The 22846-nt window shown below is 34.0% G+C and overlaps 2 protein-coding genes across 6 annotated transcripts; one reads left to right on the forward strand and one right to left on the reverse strand.

Annotated features, from left to right (window-relative positions):
• Positions 1 to 4775, forward strand: LOC107020809 (probable sulfate transporter 3.3). The gene is made up of 13 exons (XM_015221312.2): positions 1 to 471; positions 564 to 612; positions 755 to 962; positions 1296 to 1467; positions 2427 to 2492; positions 2573 to 2686; positions 2780 to 2896; positions 3124 to 3250; positions 3327 to 3613; positions 3707 to 3897; positions 3995 to 4077; positions 4164 to 4240; positions 4407 to 4775. Exons 1-13 carry the CDS (start codon positions 184 to 186, stop codon positions 4563 to 4565), a joined length of 1938 nt encoding a protein of 645 aa, XP_015076798.1. The 5' UTR covers positions 1 to 183; the 3' UTR covers positions 4566 to 4775.
• Positions 4776 to 5096: 321 nt separating this feature from the next.
• On the reverse strand, positions 5097 to 20880 carry LOC107020820 (uridine-cytidine kinase C). Of its 5 annotated transcripts, XM_015221327.2 has the most exons (26): positions 20470 to 20879; positions 20228 to 20340; positions 19987 to 20113; positions 19578 to 19676; positions 19440 to 19508; positions 19205 to 19339; positions 19061 to 19129; positions 17987 to 18045; positions 17710 to 17869; positions 15837 to 16001; positions 15658 to 15742; positions 14477 to 14716; positions 14296 to 14390; positions 14144 to 14186; positions 13172 to 13329; positions 11952 to 12062; positions 11478 to 11546; positions 11222 to 11365; positions 10747 to 10821; positions 10491 to 10667; positions 10280 to 10365; positions 9438 to 9492; positions 8583 to 8708; positions 8347 to 8460; positions 5546 to 5662; positions 5097 to 5461 (listed from the first exon to the last, which is right to left on the reverse strand). In XM_015221327.2, exons 1-26 carry the CDS (start codon positions 20584 to 20586, stop codon positions 5396 to 5398), a joined length of 2874 nt encoding a protein of 957 aa, XP_015076813.1. In that variant the 5' UTR covers positions 20587 to 20879; the 3' UTR covers positions 5097 to 5395. The 5 variants fall into 5 exon arrangements, 4 of the variants coding, with proteins under 4 accessions (XP_015076813.1, XP_015076814.1, XP_015076815.1 ...); XM_015221328.2 differs by lacking the exon at positions 20470 to 20879 and having other exon boundaries at positions 19987 to 20108; XM_015221329.2 differs by lacking the exons at positions 5097 to 5461; positions 5546 to 5662 and having other exon boundaries at positions 8347 to 8444; positions 20470 to 20880.
• Positions 20881 to 22846: the final 1966 nt, after the last annotated feature.

Raw genomic sequence — 22846 nt, forward strand, 5'->3', positions numbered from 1 at the left:
CCTTAGTATTCTCTCACTGACTCTTTTTATATAAATTTCATAACCTTCTTAGATAAGTGTACCATTTCATTTAATGAAAATTTTCATTTTTCTCCATTTTCCACATTTCATTCAATTTTCACAACTATATATCTAGTATTAGTTTGTGTTGTTAGTGTGTTAGTAAAAAAAAGAGAAAAAAAAATGGAAGAAAATAGAGTTATAGATATAACAAGAAGTAGTTTTGAGGTGCATAAAGTTGTATCACCACCACATAGAAGTACTTTGTTGAAACTTAAAAATAGGCTTAAAGAAACTTTTTTTCCTGATGATCCTTTAAGACAATTTAAAGGACAAACCATTAAAAAAAAACTAATTCTTGGTGCTCAGTATTTTTTTCCTATACTTGAATGGTGTCCTAATTATAGATTTCACATGTTTAAATCTGATATCATATCTGGACTCACCATTGCTAGTCTTGCAATTCCTCAGGTACATTTCATTTTTATTGTGATTTTTTCTTGTTTTTGAAATTGATACATATGTTAACATTCTGTTTTGTTTTTTTTTTGGTTGAGATGCAGGGGATTAGCTATGCTAAATTGGCTAATTTACCTCCAATTATTGGTCTTTGTGAGTATTTTTTATTTTTTTGGTTATTTTGATATGTTATACTCGAGCTGAGAGACGGGGTGTATGGTCTGAGTACGTTGATCATAGATTTCGTAGTTGTTTAAGACTTCACTTATGAGATTTTATTTTACTGGTGTTGTAGATTCGAGTTTTGTGCCTCCTCTTGTTTATGCTGTGCTTGGAAGTTCAAGGGATTTAGCTGTTGGACCAGTTTCAATTGCATCACTTGTATTAGGATCTATGTTGAGTGAAGTTGTGTCTCCAACTAAAGATCCACTCTTGTTCCTTCAACTTGCTTTTTCATCCACTTTTTTTGCTGGATTATTTCAAGCTTCTTTAGGTTTCTTAAGGTAAAAAAATCATATACTCCATCGTGGTTCTGTCTCAATTTACATGACACATTTCTTTTTTCGGTCAAACAGTTTAAGTTTGACAGAGAATTTACTTATTGAATCTTCAGTTTTTCTAAAATCTCGAAATTCGAAATATGTCAGATGAATTGAGACATAGGAAAAATCTTTTTGGTTAGAAAATTTGACCAGAATAAGAATTTTTTAGTATAATTTGACTTTTTAAAAATATTTTTATTCTATTTATTTTTAATACTTTTACTAAAAAAAAGATATTATAATTTTTTAAATTTTCTGACCATTTATATTTATTTTTTTTTATGAATTTTGTAGGCTTGGTTTTATTATTGATTTTCTATCAAAAGCAACATTGATTGGATTTATGGCTGGAGCTGCTATTATAGTGTCATTACAACAACTCAAGGGTCTTCTTGGAATCATTAATTTTACCAAACAAATGGCAATAATCCCTGTTTTAAGTTCTGTTTTCCACACAATTAATGAGGTTAATTTACTACTCTATCTTTTAACCCTCTTTTTAATCTATAGTTTAATAGTCAATGTAACTGTTAAGTCATAATTATAGTAGTTTGTCTTTCTTGTGATTAATATAAAACTAAAATTTTGTTTTTAATCTTTCAGTTTTTGGCACAAATTTTAAGAGAATTGGATTTGTGTGTGTCTTTTTCTTCATTTGGTTTATGAGAATACTCACATGATGACTTGGATTTTAATGCACTCATGTGAAATCAAGATTCTCAAATAAAATTTGATACAGAATTTAAGAAATAAAGATTTTTTTTTAGAATTTGTGATCTTAAATTAAAAACGTGTTTTTTTTTTAATTTTATGATCTTCAATTTGACACGTAGGATATTGAACTTGAAAAACCTGTTAAATAATATAGAAAGAGAGAAAAATAATTAAATTGAGACAGAAAAAGTAATATCTTTGTGAATACAAAGATTTGGTCAAATTTAAAATGAGATGGTTATGTACTTTGACAAGAAAAAAGAAAATTATAAATGCTTTTAGATCAACTATTAATCATGTTATAATTAGACTATAGTATTTACAAGTTTATTCCCCAAAAAATTGAAAAACAATTTATTCTTTTTTTATTGGAATTTTTTTTTACCTGTAAGCCCTTCTAGTTTTTAATTTGAGTTGACTGTGTTTGAAGTCAAAGTAGTTGACTCTTTTAGACCAAAAAGATTTTAAAGGAAAATATAGTAAGTGCTTCACTTCACTTACATATTACATATTTATTACTACTTCTTCCGTGGCTTAGCACGAAACTTAAGAAATAATGAGAATCATTTATATCTTGAACTTATCATATAAAATATTTAAACGAGAGACGTTTTTTTTAGAACAGACAGAAAAAAGAAAGTAACACACTTGAACTGAAACAGGAAAATACTAGTTTGAAAGGACTTGACTGATGTAATATTGTATGTGCAGTGGTCATGGCAAACTATATTAATGGGATTTTGCTTCTTGGTGTTCCTCTTATTGACCAGACACATCGTAAGTACTGTCATTTAAATCTTGTGATCATAAACATATTAAATGAAGTACGATTTTAAAAGTGTAACGCTTGAAAACAGGGTATGAGAAAGCCGAAGTTATTTTGGGTGTCAGCAGGTGCCCCTCTTTTATCTGTCACTATATCTACCCTTATTGTCATTGCAATCAAAGGTCAAAATCATGGCATTAGCATTGTAAGTTTCTATAAACCAAATAATTAAATTTTTTTTATTTACTATTATATATATATATATATTTGCTTAATTAATATCTTTATTTATTAATAGATTGGAAAATTACAAGAAGGATTGAATCCTCCATCATGGAACATGTTACATTTTAGTGGAAGCTACTTGGGACTTGTAATCAAAACTGGAATTGTCACTGGCATCCTTTCACTTACTGTAAGTTGATCAGGCGACGCGGCTCTTTCATTTTTAGTCCGTCTCGAAAAGAATGTCACACAATAGGATGTTGTCACATATAAATATCTAACGATTGTTTTGGACCAGAAGTTGTAGAGGTCGATCTTTTTTTCTTAAATACTGTGTCAAGTCAAATGATGTAACATAAAACGGAACAAAGAGAGTATGATGGCGAAACTTGATGTGTTTGTTAAAAAAATATATAGGAAGGAATAGCTGTGGGGAGGACTTTTGCTGCTTTAAAGAACTATCAAGTGGATGGAAACAAAGAGATGATTGCTATAGGGCTTATGAACATTGTTGGTTCTTCTACTTCTTGTTATGTCACAACCGGTACGTATATGTACATGATCATGCTCGACCTTTATCATCGATTTATTGAGTGTATGTATTACTTGTGATTGATCAGGTTCATTCTCGCGGTCAGCTGTGAATCACAATGCAGGAAGTAAAACAGCAGTGTCTAACATAGTAATGGCAGTGACAGTTATGGTTACACTACTTTTCCTCATGCCTCTATTCCAATACACTCCTAATGTTGTACTCGGGGCCATCATCGTTACTGCTGTTATTGGACTTATCGACATCCCTGCTGCTTTTCAAATCTGGAAAATCGATAAATTTGATTTCCTAGTGTTGTTATGTGCTTTCTTCGGTGTCATATTCGTTTCTGTTCAAGATGGTCTTGCTATTGCAGTAAAGTTTCTTCCTTCCCTTCTTTCGTTCATTACTTTAAGTTTTTACGAGTGTTGTTAGTCTTATTATGTTCTGTTTTTTCTCTCTTTTCAGATTGGCATATCAATATTAAAGGTGTTAATGCAAATTACAAGGCCAAAAACAGTTATGTTAGGGAATATACCTGGTACTGGTATTTATAGAGATGTTGATCATTATAAAGAAGCTTTGGGTGTTGCTGGTTTTCTCATTTTAAGTGTTGAAGCTCCAATCAACTTTGCTAATGTTACTTATCTTAAAGAAAGGTTAGTACTACAACTCCCCTGCCCTGCATCGCGTTACATTACATTGCATTACATTACATTTTTCTTCCTTCCGTACTTATGTATTTGCCATCAAAAGGATTTCGAGATGGATACAAGACTACGAGGAGGAAGGAGCCAAGAAACAACCGGGGCTTAGAGTTGTAGTCCTCGATTTGTCTCGTAAGTTATTCCTTCCTTCCATGAGGAAACAGTTCCTTCCAGTTCCACTGTCTTCTTTCTGATAAGAAAAACTTATTTGTTGTCAGCTGTGAGTGCTATTGATACAAGTGGAATCTCATTGTTCAAGGATTTAAGTATGGCATTGGAAAAGAAAGGACTTGAGGCAAGTACCACTAAGTGCTCGTTTGGATTAACTTATTTTTAGATATTTTTAAAATATATTAAAAGTCGGAAGTATGGTACTATCTACTTGTGACTTTTTACCTGTTTTACTTTTCAGCTGAAATCAAACTACTCTTTAAAACTGCCCTTTTTGTATTCTATTGCAGTTTGTGTTGGTGAATCCAATAGGTGAAGTAATGGAAAAACTACAAAGGGCTGATGAAACCAAAGATTTGATGAGACCAGATGTTCTTTTCTTAACAGTTGAAGAAGCAGTAGCTTCACTTTCTTCAACTGTTAAGTATCAAATACCAGAACATGTTTGATATATTTTTTTTTCTGTTGTTTAAGCTTTGGAATTCTATTTGGTTCTATCAATCACCTTTTAGATTCACTACAATACTTTTGAATTGTAAAACAAAAACATTAGCTAAGAAAGCATTATTCATATCAATACAAATAATTTGTTTAAACAACCTCATCCTTACTTGAAAGGAATAGTTATTGTAGTTTATGGTGAAATCAAACTTCTCTAAGTCTGGGGTCCACTGACACCAAAGCTATTGTAATGTATCCAGAAGTTTAACCATTTTTTTTTTCGAAAATAACTTCTCTACCTTTATGAGGTAGTAGTAAGGTTGATCTACCCCTGTCCAGGTTGCACTTGTGGAATTTCGTTGGGTAATGTATATGACGTTTAAAACTTGTTATCTTAAACATGTCGTATAGCAAGGGGTTAGATACTATTTCTTAACCGCTCTCCTATTTCTCTTCCCAAACAACTCATAAGAGTGATTCTACCATATGAAGAAAGGAAGTAAATGAATGTGAGTTAGTACATTAAAACACATACAAGGGGCAAGAACACAAAAATATTTCACTTTTGATTAGAAAACTTTTGCAAGATTGTTTCTTATGCTATGTATGACTCAGATTTGTTGAGCAGTTACAGATTAGTTGGTATTTACAAAGATACAGACACAAATTATACATTTAAAGGGCGATAAGTCGGAAGTCGATTAGAAGGAGATCAGTCACCTAATAAAAATGTGACGATCACAAAAAACTATGAAATTGTTCTTTGGTTAATGTTCAAATGAACCAGTCACTGATGGTGTCAAGCATTAGCTTTGCTGTATCAACTCTATAACGTTTACTATTGCCTCTTCCTCTGGTAGAGTGAATAACCAACAAACGCAGACATAAAAAACGTCCATAGAACCTGTGATTACATAATAGAATTTTAGTCAGAACTTACAGAGAGGGAGGGAGGGGGGCAGTCAAGAAGACGAGGAAGATAGTGTACCGTATTAATCATTTGCCATCGTTCAAGCCTTTTAATTCTTGACTGCATGTCTTCTATTACACCATCCAATGGTGAAATCTCTCGACTGGGAGAGGACTCTGAAGATGAACTGCTTCCCTGTTTGCAATACACAAAGCACTGATCAATAAGTGACTGACTAATCACTAAAGTTGATTTCCAACAGTAAGCTCAACCTAGATGTGTTATAACAGTGTTGAAACATACCACAACGTCGAAGTAGTATGTGAGTGAGCTCAATCTACATACTATTACACTGTAGAAGCGTACCACAATGTCAAACTAGTAGATGAGGGAAATAGGTGGTGTATCACATGAAGGCATATACGATTCATGAATCAATGGGAAGCATGAGAAAGAGCTTCTTTACTGAAATTGTCAGGCTGTCATCCATACGGCTTTTGTTGTTAACACTTGTGATTCCTTGGGCAAATATTTATTAAAAATTAAAAAAGAAACGAAAAATTCTTTATATTTTCTACAGGCATATAAATCTCTGGAATGGGAAACAACTCCTAGCAAAGCATGACATAAAGTAGAGATCTCCTACATAGATCTTATTCTTCCTTGTGCCTTATCTTTCACTAAATTTGTACAGATCCCAAGAAATTGCAATTTGCAGGTCCTGCGAGACAGCTTCCTTTCAAATGATTTCAGGCCTACCTTGTCCCATTCAATACCTTCACTCACCGTGATTTTACATCTAAATATCGGTGCATTTGGTGGTCGACGCAAAACATGACCATATTATCTCAAGCGACATTTCATGTTATCCTCGATATGTACTGCTCGATCTTTCTAGCAATTATAATCATTTCTAATCTTGTATGACCGCATATAGCATCCACACTCTGCAACACTCATCTTGTTGATGTTTTGAACTTTAGCCTTCCAATACTCACCATATAATGTTGTTGGTAGACATTTTTCTATGATGCAACACTCATCTTGTGGATGTATTGGACTTTAGCCTTCCAATACTCACCATATACCTGGGTAGCATTTCTCCATTTTAACCATCCTATTTTGATTTTATGCATACATCTTCATTTGTTATTCCATTCTCTTGGAACAATAAACCTAGCTGTCTGAATGTTTATTTGGGCATTGCAATCCCGTTAGTCTGATGTTGTATTATGTTAGTTAGCTCATCCATCCAAGGTTAAGAAGCACTGGTGCAATGCTGATCTGTGGTGTAAACTCACGGTGGTTATGGGAACCGCTTTTGTATATCCTACTACCATTTTCAAGCTAATGATGATTCCTTCATGTCCTTTACGGAATTTTATATTTATGAACTTTTTTTCTCCAACACCCACCAAAGGACCTTTCTAGAAACTAGACATTTGGCAAAGTTTAACCCACTTGTGAGTTTTTCTCTCCAAGGTAGATCGGAAAACAAGACATGTGGCCGCATAAATGATACCTACATCTAAGGGCAATTCTCAAGTTTTCTTAGTGCATAATGTACCCTAATGTGTACTCTCTCTTTCCTAAAAGGTGATGATATTCGAAGCACTGATGGTCAATACACCTTATTTTGCTATCAATTGGGACATCAATTTCTAAAAAAATTTAAATTAACTTGAAAGACCTTATTTTGCTATTAATTGGGTCAATGAACCTTATTTTTTTGTAGAACGAGGGTCAATACGCAGGCATTAAAGGTACTAAAAAGTATATACCCAATTTCAATATTTAAAATGTTAAAGAAACTCATATTTACTGTTGATTACCAAAAGTGTGTGCCATCATATTTGGTAAAGAGGGAGTATAAGAGCCAAACAATAGCATTGCATAAAACCCCATCATACCTCAAAATAGTGAAAAAGCATCAGTCAATCACAAACCAAACCAAACCAAATGAGGGATTGGGAAGTTTATAGTTTTAAGTAAAAGACTGAGTTGGGGTTTTAACCCAAAAATTGAGCAAAAGGACAAATCTGGACAATTTGTTTTAGTTGGAAGAACAGATATGAAACAAACAAGCTCAAGGTTTAAAGCATAAAAAATGAACAAATTGTTTTAGTTGGAGGGACAAAAATGAAACAAACAATGCTCAAGGATTAAAGCATAAAAAAACCATAGTCGAAGGACCAAAGATATTAATTTTCATATTAAAAGAAAAAGGAAAAATTCACCAAGAAGGATCTTTATATAGGTTGAAGAAAAAAGAGAAATAATAAAACAAAACAAAACAAGAAAATGAAACCTCATGGATAGCCTAGAAGATTTTCAAGCTTGGAGGAAGACCGAACTATCAGCAGAATTTCTAGTGCAAACCAATTTCAACAAACATTCTTCTTTAATTAAGAAAAACCATTTCCAACAAGGCAACAACCATGTCCAGACCATCGTCCAAGTCAATCAGTAGCCCTACCATCATTAATCCAACAGCCTAACCAAGTTTTCAGATTAAAGGTTAAGTCAAATCTTGTAAATTGTTGATGAAATCCTATATTTGTATCAAATGCTAACTTGAGCCAATTCCCATTTTGATTTGTAAGAGTGGAAAGTAACACCAATGGCATAGTTAAACACAAAATGTGTCTCAGCAAATACATGAACAATGAGAAACTCAGAAACAAATGATCGAAGTAAATATTGGCCTCAGCCACTTCCAGGTTACTACACCATAACAGGAAAGGGCATTGATTATCATGCGTATAAGCAAAACCAAGCTTCGGTGCTTCTAAAGCTTCCTGCTACATTTATCTAATATCAATACATCAATTAAGAGAAACTAAAAAATTGAGGTATGCCCGCCCGCCAAATAAGATTACCTGAGATTGTATATATTCCACAAGTTCTTGCAGCCTTGCTGCCTGCTGAGAATGGATACCACTTGAACTTCCCCTTAGTGCAGGCAACCTTTCTAGAACTAATTGAAGATAACTCTGTGAAGAAACTTAGTAAATTAAGCTATCAGTTTGGACTGTTTCTGACGTGAGACAGAACATCCGTCTGATAGTAATAGCAATGTCAAATCAGAAAGAAAAAAAATGCCGGAAGTCAAAACCTTTGTGGTATATGAACCATCTAGTTTGAGTGTTGAGCCAGCGGCTGCCACAACCTCTTTATTGATCCCTTTAATCTGTATGTAAGGACTAGGAACATCTTGTAGATGATCAACCTCTATAAGAATCTGAAAAGAAGAACCCTTTACTTCCCAGACACAAAGTCGCATACGAAAAAGTGTGCCTTAATAGGTAATATCAACTATACATAACACAAAGAAACAAGAGACAGAATATATTAAAGGGTTTAACGTTGAAACTAATTGTGAAGGAAATAGAGTGCAGCATATTAGCAGGGAAACATAGATTATCAGGAATCAGCCCTGAAGCACATCAGATAAAAGATAAATCAGGTTCAACAAAATTACTGTGAAACACCTAGGAAGACTACTGAAGACCTAATAGCAACTAAAAAAACTCATATCAGAAGTCACATAGGGATCGTGACTGTCTACTATATGCTACAGACTAAAAAGCAGTCACTGATCATCCATCTATTTATTGGATACGCATTTAAATACATATGGAGCTTCGAAAACCCAGTTATGTAAAAAAAAACTCCACAAAGATCTAAAGCTGAAACTGATTCAAGAAGTTCTGAAGAAGCTTATTTGCCTTGTATTCCATGATCTAAACCCAGTCATGACAAAATGTTTGAGTTAGCCCAAGAGTTATTACTAAGCTGGTCTTCATCAGTTTAAGATATAAATTGTATCTCACACCTACATATATCTTATATTCCATGATCATTTAAGTCGTGAATACATCTTCCTTTTCTCTTATTTCTCACAGAAGACAATAGACAAGTCTTTAGTGTGTTTCAGTATGATAAAAAAAATCCATAAAACTGATAGTACCTTTCCATCTTGGTAGATATAAGCTGAAGCTTCAATATACGCGACTGCTTGATACCTGAAATCAGAAGCTGTGAAGCATAAGAATTTGATTAAAAATAAACTGACTAGGAGAGTGATCATACAAATTGGGATAGAGGAAGTAATACTTATGAGAAAGAATTGAGATAATATGGACTAAGAAGTGCTTTTAAGAATATCATACATATCTGATCATAGCCCCCTATTATGCTAGATGCTAGAATGTGGAAACTGGGAAATAGTAGACATCCTACTTCAAGTTTGAAAATTGGTGGCTCAAGTGGAAGGCTTCAATGATCTAAATACCTTTAGTTGATTTCGTAGGGCAACCATAATGTTTTTATTTTTTTGAAGATACCCACCGTGAGTTGTAAGATCCCATCTCAACAGTTCAAGTTTTTGTGAAATATGGTTATCTTTATCTGGAAAAAAGAAGTGTTAAATGGAAGAAAAAGGGTAGAAGCAGCGGGTTGCAGAGACATTCAATATTTCCTAGGGTCATTTTGAGAAAAGTGAGCCTGGTTTGTTATCCTTTAAACAAACTGTATCTTGTTCTTTTTTCTTGCTTTCTCCATGCAATTTTGATGGCTTATCCAGTAAGTAGGTTGCAATCAGATTGCGCCCTATTTCTGAGAACAAGTATTTTATTTACTCATTACCATAAGAGGAAAAAATGGTAGAATAAAGCTAGGATTAACTATTGGTGAGAAAAAGATAGATTAAATGCCCTGAACTATTGATACAACAAAATTGGAAATGAAGGGATGCATGAGCAAAAAATGGCCCAATAAAAACTAGCTTCCATTGTCAAATATTCCACATACCCAAGATTAAGGAGTCCTGCAACAGTACTAATGCTGATATCGAAGTCCACTTTCGGCTGAATAATATAATTTCCTTCTCTTATAGGCTTCATATGTGTAGCAGTAGAAAACATAAGCCAGTATGGTCAAGCATTTGCACATAATTTCAGAAAAAGGAACTGTACAGCATGTCCATTGATAAATACATTTGTATGCATTTCAAACCACACACCTCACGTATTAGCAATGCGAACCTTCCTTCACATATTCTGACTCTAATGGAATCACTCTCTGTTAACTGGCCATTGGCAGGTATTCCAGGAAGCCTCAAGTATATATCAATAAAATTCTGGACGGAACTACATATCTTGGTAGGATCAAGAATTCTCAAAATGTCTTGATATGCCACCTGTAAACAGTTTGCTAGTTAAAGTAACATAATGAAATTATTCTAGGTCCTTCTTAGTAGCAGAAAGGAAGCAACAGACCTGTTTATTGCTTTTCAGCACAAACAATGAACTCTCAGGGGAGAGCACAGGATCAAAATCATTCCTGATTTTTAGCTGCAGAACAATAAAGGCAAGGCACCATGAATATTGCTAGCATTTTACTCAATAACAGATAATCGGATTTCTATTGCCACTTTATGTCAAAAGCCACTTCAATTACATGATATTGTATGAGACTTATCTCATGCAGTGTTACTTATTACAAAGTATAAAGTTACACATAATGCACCAAAAAAATGAAGTAATTACATAAACTTCCACATTGTAGCCATGCAAAATTAACATTATTAAGAGTTGATGCCAAAAGAACAATTTACTCAAATTTCTAGTAGCAAATTCTTCTTGATTTAGATGATGATTAAATTCCAAAGCACAATTATGCCCAAATTTAAACTATCTAGTGAATACTATGTAAAAAATGTCAAAAGTAAACGTGTTTCCAGAATAGACTAACATGTGCATGAACAAGATGTGGCTCAATGTACTGCTGGAACATTGGAAAAACTGTTGTCATAATTTCATTTTGGGACATAAAGCAGCCAACTCTACTCTTGTCTCTTTGAACTCGAGAAAGAAGATGTGAATGCACACCTCCAACCTGTTCCAAAACGGGGCAATAAAATCATTGGTGATAAATTTCTTAGCTGAATGCTTTCACAAAAAAAAATGGAGTAAATTCAATATATCATGTATAACATCATCATACTTACAACAGCAATCCACAAATCCAGTGATTTTCTGATGTCGGGGTGCAAAGCATAAACACCTTCAAAGATGACCTAGCAAAATTAAGCAGATCTTACTCAGCTTGCCTAATTACTTCTCTTTTTTTTTTGGAGAAAGGTAATGTTGTATTCATCAACATTAAGGACATTCTGGAGACCTCCAAAAATTGGTTCCAACACAAAAACAAGAAGAAAAACCTGGCTTACCTAATTACTAAGGTTAAACAGCAAAAGCCAACAGCTAAACCCACAGTAAACTTCACAACTTTGAGAAGGAAACAATTTTACTTACCTGATTCGACCTATATCCTCTATTTTCTTATTTAGATCGTACAAAGACTTAGTAAAAGTAAGAAAAAATTTCATGCATACTACCACACTCATTCTTTTTTCGTGTCTTGTTCTTCTTATTTCTTTTTCTACTTTTTTTTTTTTTTTTGGGGGGGGGGGGGGTCATACCACTCCACATTCTTCAGAAACTTCAAGCTCCTTGAAACCACTACGAGCGCCTGTTTCAAGGTCAAAGACAGGTACTTTCGTTCTTCGGCAATTTCTGATGTCACTGATATTCTACAAATGACAAAAACAAGTCAGGAACTGAGAAGCATGGCCAAGGAAGGAAAAGCATACAGGACTACCACAAGTCATGCCAAATACAAGCAATCCAAAATTATTATCCCAAAAGTAAAGACTTCCAAAAAATTTCACTCATTGTCGTTTTAGAAAGTAATAAGTTCTCGGCCTTTAAACTGAGATCAAGTGTAATATCTGCACTTATCATTTCTTTTTTAAATAATTAGTACATTATTTTTTCAATGTAAGTAGAATGTGCAATGGTTACTATAAAGTGAACAACAAATTACAAGCTCCTGAAAAGACAGGACAATCTCAATGCAGAAGAGAGTAGCTTTCCGCTCTTCCATACATGGACTACAATGCCAGATGAGAAACTAAAATTTGGCCTTAGGTATTGAATCTATCACAAGACAACTAAATGAGAGTCTTGATTTTGAAGAACTTCTCTGTACCAAAAATTAAAGCTCTCATGCACTGGAGAAAAAGGTTTGTACCAAGACAACTAATGAATCCAAATACCCTAACAAATCCCCATTAAAAAGGATATAGAAGATTTAAATGGCCATCCATTCTATTCAGTGACATATGGAAAAGAGGTTGAGCCATATGTTGCTCATCCACTAATCCGGTCAAGGTTGAGCCATATGTTGCTTATCCACCAATTTGAAGATTACTGTTTTGAGTCTTTCAGTCAGCACCTTATATATTATCTCAAAACAGAACCAACCAGGCTAATAGGCCAGAAATCTCTCAACTCTCTGTCCATTTCTCTTTGGAATAAGAGCTATATATGATTCCCAGACCTCTTCCTCTTCAAAGGATCTCTGTAGTCATTGCTTCTCTTCCTCATTTATGCATACATTCCACAAAGTTAAACTCTGGCCCACATCCACATGACATTTCCCAAAGAAAAACCCTCAGACTTGAATTTCTTAATAACGCAATTTATTGATCTATTTGAAGGACTTTGGTAGGGGAAAAAAGAAAAGAAAAAAGGACTCTGTTGGTAACCTTATTCACCTTCCATCTTCATTCAAAGTAACAAACGGAGATGCAATTTCAAGAAAAGATTACAGAGCAGAAATGAAGGAAGGATGATGTACCTTTGAAAGCAAACCGAGATCAAGCGAGCTAAAATCATCATACTTCAAGTCCTTTACATGTTCAGACTTGTAATAGCTTTCAAGGGAAACAACTTCACAACCAACAATATTTGCCATCTTACGAGCCAAACTTGTTTTCCCAGATCCACTCGGACCTCCTATAATGTCAACAAAATTGGGGGGAAAAGGGAGGCTAAATAAGATGCTATTCAATTTAAAACATTTTGATTTTTTTATTTAAGATACCGAATGACAATTTGACAGAAGATAACACTTCTCAACATTTATTCCTAACCAAAGGATCCAGTAGCAGTATAGCAAGAACTATATTTACTAGGACCAATAGTAGAAATCAAATTACCATCATAGTCAAATTTCAATGTTAAAAGAACTATATTTTTCATGATCAAACTAAAACATTGATATTTTTTAATAAGGGAAAAGAAGCATGTTATTCCTTTTGGGTTTCTAAATCAGCATCTTGCCTCCCTGTGGTATGGAAATAAGTTAAGAGACACCTTTTGCATTGAAAACTATCAGTTGCCTCACCCTCTTATATGTATACATCGAATACAATTTATATGCAGAAACTAAGATAAAAGCCCTAATACCCTCCAAAAGCAATTCTCTTCTATTTGAGGATACAGAATAGCTATATTTTTGTCCAATTCGTATAATTTTATCTTGTTCACATTTAGATAGTTCGATGATGATTTATGGAAATAGAATGTGCAGTTGCAGTTTAGGTATGAGACAGGGGGTAACATGAAGTTCCAAAATCTGTATAGGGGTAATTACACTTTTTTCCTTCTTTGAGTATAGCTAACAGGTATTTTTTGAACAACATAAAATCCTTATCCTTAAAGAAAAATTTGTTAGTGCAACAGTTCTGAATAATTAAAAATCACGGTAACTTCAGTCAGTATATTTTGGGGAGAAGGAGAGGAGAGAGAACTTTGTTGTTCATTATACCAATTCCTACTATAACTGGAAGACCCTTGTTTTCCAGCAAAGCCTGCAAAAGAAACCAGTAATATAACTAAATTTCTGTTTGTGAAAAGAATGAGCAGATGTTCTCAGAATTCGATGAAAATGTTAAAAATTATTAATCCCATAGTATGAACCTGGATTGCTTGGACAGAAAGAAGTAATCCTCTGTCTAAATCATATGAATCAGGCATGGGAGCAAGTTGCATGGCATCCCTGGAAGAAGTAGGATCTGTTGCTGTTTTATGAGCGACATTGAAACAAATGGACAATAGATGATATGTAGGTCACTGCTTGCTGTCAGTAAGACAAACATACCAATAACAAAGCCATGAGCAAGTGCTGGATCCGGCGAGACAAATTGCCATGTTGCTAACACAGGTTCCATTTTGGACTTCGTGGGGGAACGCGTCCAAGGCTGGGATAAATCTTCTAGCCGGTTAACTGAGTTTGAACTAACACGAAGTGGCTTTGGAGCTGTGAACAGCCTCTCTTGGTTGCTGGCTAAAACAGCATTAGGTGCATTAGACAATGGTGGTGTATTCAGACGTGGTACCCCTACGAATGCAAAATAAATTATCAGAACACTGAACACAAATATATGCTTGTTGAAGTCACATCACCAATTATGTACAAGAATCGCACAGTCACCCTAAAGTTAGTCAATAACCAATGAAGGTAAAAAAAAATTTTTTGATAAAGAAATTTTATAAAATAGGGATCAAGAAGATGCAATGAAGGTAAGCTTTTGACATGTTTAAGTTTGTGGATCCCAGGAATCATAATTAGGCAACACGCACTAGCCCTATCCATGATATTCTAGCCTGTGATGATATCAGGAATGATAGCTTCTTAGGACTTGCTTATACTGTCCAATTGTTGCAATGAATTTTCCTTTTTCATAATCTACCTTGGAGATATATAAATTTTCTAGCGTTCCATAGACCCCTGCATGCCAAGGGCACAGAAGAGGATACATGTCATCACCCCCTACTTCCAAAGAAGAGTCATGTCATTCACATTCGCTGGTTGCAAAAGGTACAGATCTAAAAGAAATTCTGTGTAGTCAATATCAAAGAGCCCTTGATGCCACCACAAGCAAGCAGCAGTCAAAAGATTAGAAGGTGGCATGCCCTCATCCACCATTAATTTCCTAAGAAAATCCCTAAAAAAATGCTAGACGCTGTTTGATTTGTCATTGCTAATAAAAGCTTCACCAAAATCCAAATTATGGAGTCCTATCTATGACATGATGTTTGAAAAGATGGAAACCCAACAGCTTAACCACCATAATCAAACTCAAAAATCTCGTATACATTCACAAGCACTCTGGATTCACGTTTAACTATCTCAGTAGAAAAGACAGATTTTCTGCCAGATTCATTACTATAACTGACCAAGAGTTCAAATGATTAAATTTTGAACTGATAAATCAATGGGATACTCTTAAACCAGTGGGAGAAACAAAACAAACGATAAAACTGCATCCAAGAGATGACCTTTCCTCTCCAGAACCATCTCTAGATATGATTTAGTAATCCAAGGTCCATTAACACCCATCCTTGATGCTTCAGCTCCAACCATCTAAAAAGACAGTATGAAAACAAAGAAGAAGAATACAATGGGTTAACCATCCTAGAAGCAGGTACTTCAGAGAATGAGGTAAAACAATACATACTTTTCTATTTATTCCCCTCAAAACTAGATATGTCTCGCCAAGAGTATCGATGGTTTCCAGTGAAAGTGAGAAGTTGCCCTCAACAACTGATGTTGATGCCCTTTTGTAACTTACTACTACATTGTATCCCAAAGTCAGTAATCCACCCAGAGTCATCCGTCCAACCTACAAAAATTTCAATATAGTAAGAGTAAGAACAATGGCAAATGCCTTTAGGCAATAAACAGAAAGGATTACACAAATAAACATAGACATGAAATATTAAGGCAACTAATGAACCTAGATCAACCGATAGAGAAGGGTAATGACAGACAATTAATTTTGAAAGAGATGTATCTTGAGTTCATTAAAGTTCATTAGGATCACTTTAATGCAATAAGAAACTAAAGTTGAATCCTTTACCATAGTCCACTCAACAACATATCCATGAAACCGACAGTTCGGTTCTGCAGACCTTTATTTTTCATAAAAGCTTTGCTGCAGTTGAATAAGTCTAATATATGATCAGTCCTCAGTTGCGGTTAATTGCAACTGCTGACTACAGTTTCCTTGGGCCACAAGTTAGAAAAGGTTCCTCCTCGAGCTATTGCAAATATTTAACAACAACAACATACGGAGTGAAATCCCACAATAAGAGGTCCATGTGGCACAAATTAGAGGATAAAACTAGAGGTCACCTGAGATAGAGGATGTTTGGATTGGCTTTTAAAAAATAGTTTGTAAGCTAAAAGACATGTTGGGACTACCCAACTTTTAGCTTTTAGCTTATTTTTTGTACTTTTTGGCCTAAAAGTAAAAACACTTTTTATCTTTTCCAAACACCACAAAATATAGAAAAAGAGCTTAAAAGCCAAAAGCACTTAAGATACGTCAATCCAGACAACCTCATAATTTGATCTAAATAAGAACTTTATAAGCAACGGTAAACAGGTGTGTGATATTATGATGATTGACCGCGGTGAATAGTGATGAAGTAAACCTAATATCACTCGGGGAGTTGCCGCCAAGGATTTGGTATAATAGATCAGCCTGTTATATGTGGGTTAGCTGCCATCAAAGTTCAAACCTTGCGGCAAACAAAAGTCAAATATTTAAGTGAAGAATGGTAAAGAGGTTAAGAGGCTGGCCCATTATCCTCTGGGTTTCGAACACACTGGCCTCAGGGATTTCTCGACTATCAAAAAGATCACGTAGAAAATCTGAAACGGCCTAGTTTGTAATACTTTTGGAGGGGGGCTACTTTGATGTAGTATACCTGTGGATAAATAGGGAAAAAAGTTATCATTCTCAAAAAAAAAAAATCTGAAATGGCCTAAAATTCCTCAAAATCAGTGTGGACTAAGCTCGGATAATACCAACAATTTTGATTAAGGCTTATTTCTTTCTTGTAGACTTTACACTGCTTTTCCTATAGATGGCTACGCTTTCTTCATTGTTTTCTACTTCTTTTACTTGGGTTAGATGCAATTAAGCTGAGGTTCTTTCGGAGACAACCTCTCTACCTCCACGAAGTAGTGGTAAGGTTTGCATACATTCTACCCTCCCAAGACCCCACCTAGTGGAATTTCACTGGGTCTGTTGTTACCGTTGTTGCTTGTTCTTTTTACACTTACACTAGGTCTGGTGTTTTCTACAAGTCTCTTCATCCAAAATAAGGAATGGACACATATATTTGCGTAAGTATAAGTGAGAGATTTAGAGAACCTCTTACTTAGAGAAACCTCATGTTTTATTTAAAAGACAAATTGTTTATTATTGGAATAAAATGAATTTAGATAGAATACAACACATATAGATGATTTGTATAACTAATCTTAACTAGTTTAAAATTGAGGCATAGATCATTACTCGAATATCAGAATAAACCACTTACCTCAAATTCGGCTTTGGGACGAATGATGAAATTTTTGTCAACTATCCGTTGATCGCCCAGAGATAGATAGTATCTGATACCTGACTGTCGTACCTTAATCCAATCATTAATGCGTGCTTCTTCACTGGCAGATGGAGGTCTTAGGTACATCTCAATAAAACTATGAACACAGCTCCAGAAAGTCAGATGTGACTAATCACTACAAAGAAAAGTACAAGCACTATGGAGGAAATAATTCAGCCATAGTGCTAGGAATAACCTAGAGGCTAGAACTCACTTATCGACTTGTGCTTCCTTTTCATGAAATACATGAGATGCATGTTCACCTTCGATTTGCTGCACTAGGGGAATTTAATCAGTGCCAGATTTATGTTTCTTCCATTAAAAACACAGCTAGTATTTAAAGGTAGAGCGCAAAGGAACTATGAGAAGTTCAAATAACTCGATCAGGAATCTTTTTTGGATTACAACATCAAACAAGGATAGACGTCTTCATATTAAAAATACAGGTCGAAAAAGGAATTATCCTAAGAAGCATGCCCTTTATTTGGGAGATAGCAGTCTCCCGAACTGGAGGTATATATTACAAACCAAACACTGTCTCCTGAATTATCAAATTAATCCCCTAATTTGGATAGGTTATACATTTAATGAGTGACTAACTTGGTGTCAACAGAAGTTTTTTGAAACTGTTTTTTTTTTTGAAACTGATGTTGTCAATTAAAGTTCTAAAAGGGCATATGTAGCAAAAAAGCTTCTTTTTTTTTAAATAGAGACGCTAATTTTGAATGCTACATGAAGAACATAAGCCAGATGACAATACGGCAAACAGGATGTAGAAGATTATCACATAAGTGATTCAGAAAGAAGCCTATTAACTGAACACATAGCTTTGAATGATCAAATGTATAATCTACACATTAGACCATGTGCACATCCAAGGTAAAAAGCACAAATCAGCTACAGGAAAAGTATTATCATTGGAAAGGGGGTAAACTACCATTCAACACCATCAATAAATGCTTAACAAGATTTCCAATTGTATCAGGGCCAGCAACACTGCAACAACAGCACACCCAGTGTGATCCCACAAGTGGGGTCTAGGAAGGGCGGGGCATACACAGACCTTATCCCTACCTTTGTGGGGTAATGGGTTGTTTCCGATAAGACCCTAGGCTCAAAAAAATGTTTTATAGGGCCAGCAACATTTTGACACAAAATGTCAACGATCGTCTCAGCATGACATACATATTCAGGAGTGTGGACTAGACAATCTCCCTCATGAAAGTAAGAGCTCATACCATTAAATTCCATAGAGCAACTTTAGAAATTAGAAGTGAACCTTACATACCTCACTTTTGCATTTGAGCTTGTAGATTGGCTCTCTAAATGATGACACAAAACTGTTGTTAATTCTAATCTGCATAAATACATAGGGAATCAAGAATAAGATTTTGCAAGAAGACAAATTAGCATGGAAGACTTCAAATTTTACCTGAGCATGATGAAGGTCTGGTTCAATATGCTTCCTGAACAGAGGGAAAATACTGTCGATTAGGGAATCCAGCGGGCAAGATTCTCCTATATCGTACTGAACTTTAGAAAGAAGACTGAAGTGAACACCGCCAACCTAGTGACAGGTACACAGTATACTCTATTTGATTAAGTCATATAAGAGTAGTTGCTCCATGGTTAAACAGAATGTAGCATGAAAAGATATTAGATTTTACCACGGCAACTCGTATATCTAGCAAAGACCGTAGTTTAGCGTGCAAAGCATAAGCACCATCAACTACTACCTATAGAAACAATGATCATCAACATACAAATATAAAAAGGACTGGAAAACAAATAGTAAGCATTCTCACCACTCCTGATGAGCTGCTTTTTATTGCTTTGGTACCAACGCGTCTTCTCCCTTGGAAATCAAACACTGGGATAAATGTATCATGGCCACTTATCAAGTCCTGCCCAAACGATCAGATAAAGGACCACAACACAAATTTAAGGAGATTAAACTATCTAAAAATATTTACAGTATTTTTTTTAAGAAGTGAGCTGTTCGAAATTATTAGGCCAATTGAACAATTTGTTGAGGAGGTCATATACTCCTAGGCTGTTGGGACTGAAATCTACAGACAACTGAACTTTACAATAAATTATATCATCCTAAACCAGAAAAAAAAAGTCAAACTCTTTTTGGGCCTCGAAGCAAATAGCTTTTGTACATAATCCAACTTCAATAAACAAAGATGGAAAATGGAACAAAAACCATACCTCAAGATTGTTGACAAGAAGATCAAAGTCAATTAAATCCATATCATTCCCATCATCCACTCCAGTACGATAATTCTCCATTGACACAACAATACAACCAAGCACAGATGCTACTTTCTCCGCTAAGCTTCAGAAATGATTGAATTCACATGATTATGCCAAGCAATAGATAAAATCTCCACTCCGCGCCTACCATTCTCAATGACAAGCAAACAAAGGACTAACTATAAACAAAGCTTACCTCGTTTTACCCGACCCACTTGGTCCACCAATTCCAACAGTTACAAGACCATCTTTCTTAGAACGAAGCTCTTGAATAGATTTTACCAACAAGTAGTACCCATGATCAAATGACTGCAACATTTCAAAATTTAAAAAAAAAAAGTTTCACCTTTATATTCATACTTTCAAATACCAAAACAAATACACAAGGGTCCGAGCTTATCAGCACGATCATTCAAGATACGAAAAGGGAAAGCATACCACATGAAGAGGAAGCGATTGAAGAATGGAAGGTGAAGAAGATGAAGTAGAAGGCTGTTGTTGGTAGTAATCGCGACCACCTTCTTGCAATACTCGCTGCACAACATCATCATCCATAACCCCCACAAAGTAATTTGCAATTGTTTCACTAAAAAGGATTGAACTTTACCGTTTTGGGGCTAAATTCAATGGTTCAAATTGGATTTTTGGTAAAACCCTATGGATTGGGGAAAAGGGATTTTGTGGATTTGGTTTGTAAAGTTAGCTAATTGTTGTAGAAGAGATGAACATTCAAGTCTTGTATTGTATTGTATGTATATGTATGCGTGTGCTTAGAGATTTTTGGTGTACAACACTCAACTCTCCCGCTCGGGATTTAGCATTTCAAGAAGATGGAAGGTATCGTTGTTGAATTACCCTTTTCGATTATTTACACGAATATTTTCGATACTTCTCTCATCTATCAAAGCTAAATAAAAATATAAATTATTAGGCGGAATGTTTGTGGCGGGATGATTGATCATGTACCATTGCGAAAATTGAATGTAATTTTTGATTGAAGAGTGAAAAATTATATTTGAAAATTGAAGTTATGTTTCATTATCGATACGAATGAATTGAAGTTGTTTTCGACTTTTTGAGAGTAATTTGGAGTAAAAAGGTGTTATTTTCAAAATCTTGAAAGTTATGACGTTGAATTTTGAAATTCTACGTCTAAACATGTTTTTTGAAGTTTAACTTTTCGAAAAAGTGAAAAAAAAATCATAATTGAACAACAACCTCATATAGTAACTTTTCAAAGCTCGAAGACCGAAACAACTTGATTAATGTTAAAGAGTTACAATTTAGAAATGCTACGTAGTTTTAATGGTGAAGTTATAGGAGGTTTTGTAGCTTTAAATTTTTTTTTTCGATATGAAAATTGTTATTGCTTATTGCTCAAGCAAGAAAATTTTGAGAAGGTGAAATTTACCAACTTAATAAACGGAATAATTTGAAAATACGTAAATTATTCAGCATCGAGAGATGAAAAAAATATATGGTTAGTTAACTTGTAGAAAAAAAGTAGTTAATAGTTAATTGCAGTTAGGGCCTATGTTATTCCTAACTTGAGAAAACATCTAAACCATTATTCATATGTATTTGCTTGGTATATAAGACGTATAACTTTAAATAACACTAAAGTAAATATAGTGTTCTCTACTCAAACAACATGATATATATTTCAATATTTAACAAATGTTGGTTATTGGTTTAGGGAAATGAGGTAAAATATGTTGTATAGAGAAAAAAAATAATGAATTATACTTTATTTGGTAAATATTTTTATTAAGCAAGTCAATATTTTGACAAATAAATTATACTTTAATGTGCACGTTATCTTTTGTTTTAATATGGACTTAAAGTTGTGTCTTTTTTATGATATATATGGAAGGACTTGACACTAGTTATTCTAATTTCTATGTGATATTATTGAATACTAATAATAATGAATTAGTCAAGTAAATTTTAATTATAATGTTACCTTTGGTTTTTAAAGTATTTCTCATAAGCTTTGATTATTCAATAGAAAATGATGGAAATTGAACGTAATATTGTAATCTGATATTTTAATTATTATTTGTTAACTAAAATGTATCGACAAGTTTCGATTAATAAATAAAGAGATAGTTTGGTATTTAATGTTCAACTAACTCAATTGATGTTATACCAAGTGTATTGTATGTATGATATTGACAAAAATGAAAGATATCAATATCATGCAAATAAAAAGAAATACACACATACATGCAATTATGCAATTAAACAATAAATCAGGGACAAAAATAAAACATGAAAAAAATAAACACTGTGATGTATGATGACAACTTCAAAGAATTTTTATTTTTTGTTAGGCCAAATTATATTATTTTAATCAAAATGACCAAATCGTCCTTAAAATTTCGAAGCAAACAGTTCATAAGATACAAAATAGAGGTTGATTAGTAATTTGTGATTCTACCCTCCTTAATTGTCATTATCGAGTCAAAAGGTTGTAGAGGATATAAATTAAGATAGAATGTTAGTAGAAGGTCAGTAAATTGTTGAACGTCATTTTTTTTTTTTTATTTATTAATTAGTCGTAATAGTTTTTTGTCCTTCAGTTTCTATTAATATATGTTGTTTTTTGTACTTCAATTATCATATTATTTTGTTGTAGTTACTAGTTTTTTCAGACTATTTTTTTACGGTTTTTATCATGACCTTTTAGTTTTCATTGTTTTCTTTAACAGTTTTTATCATGACCTTTTAGTTTTCATCATTTTTTAACAACTTCAAATTATTTTTTATTAAGTTTAGTGTCTATCATAAATAACCTATCTATCTCATCATTTCT

The sequence above is a fragment of the Solanum pennellii genome, chromosome 5, assembly GCF_001406875.1.
Source record: "Solanum pennellii chromosome 5, SPENNV200".
Lineage (NCBI taxonomy): Eukaryota > Viridiplantae > Streptophyta > Magnoliopsida > Solanales > Solanaceae > Solanum > Solanum pennellii.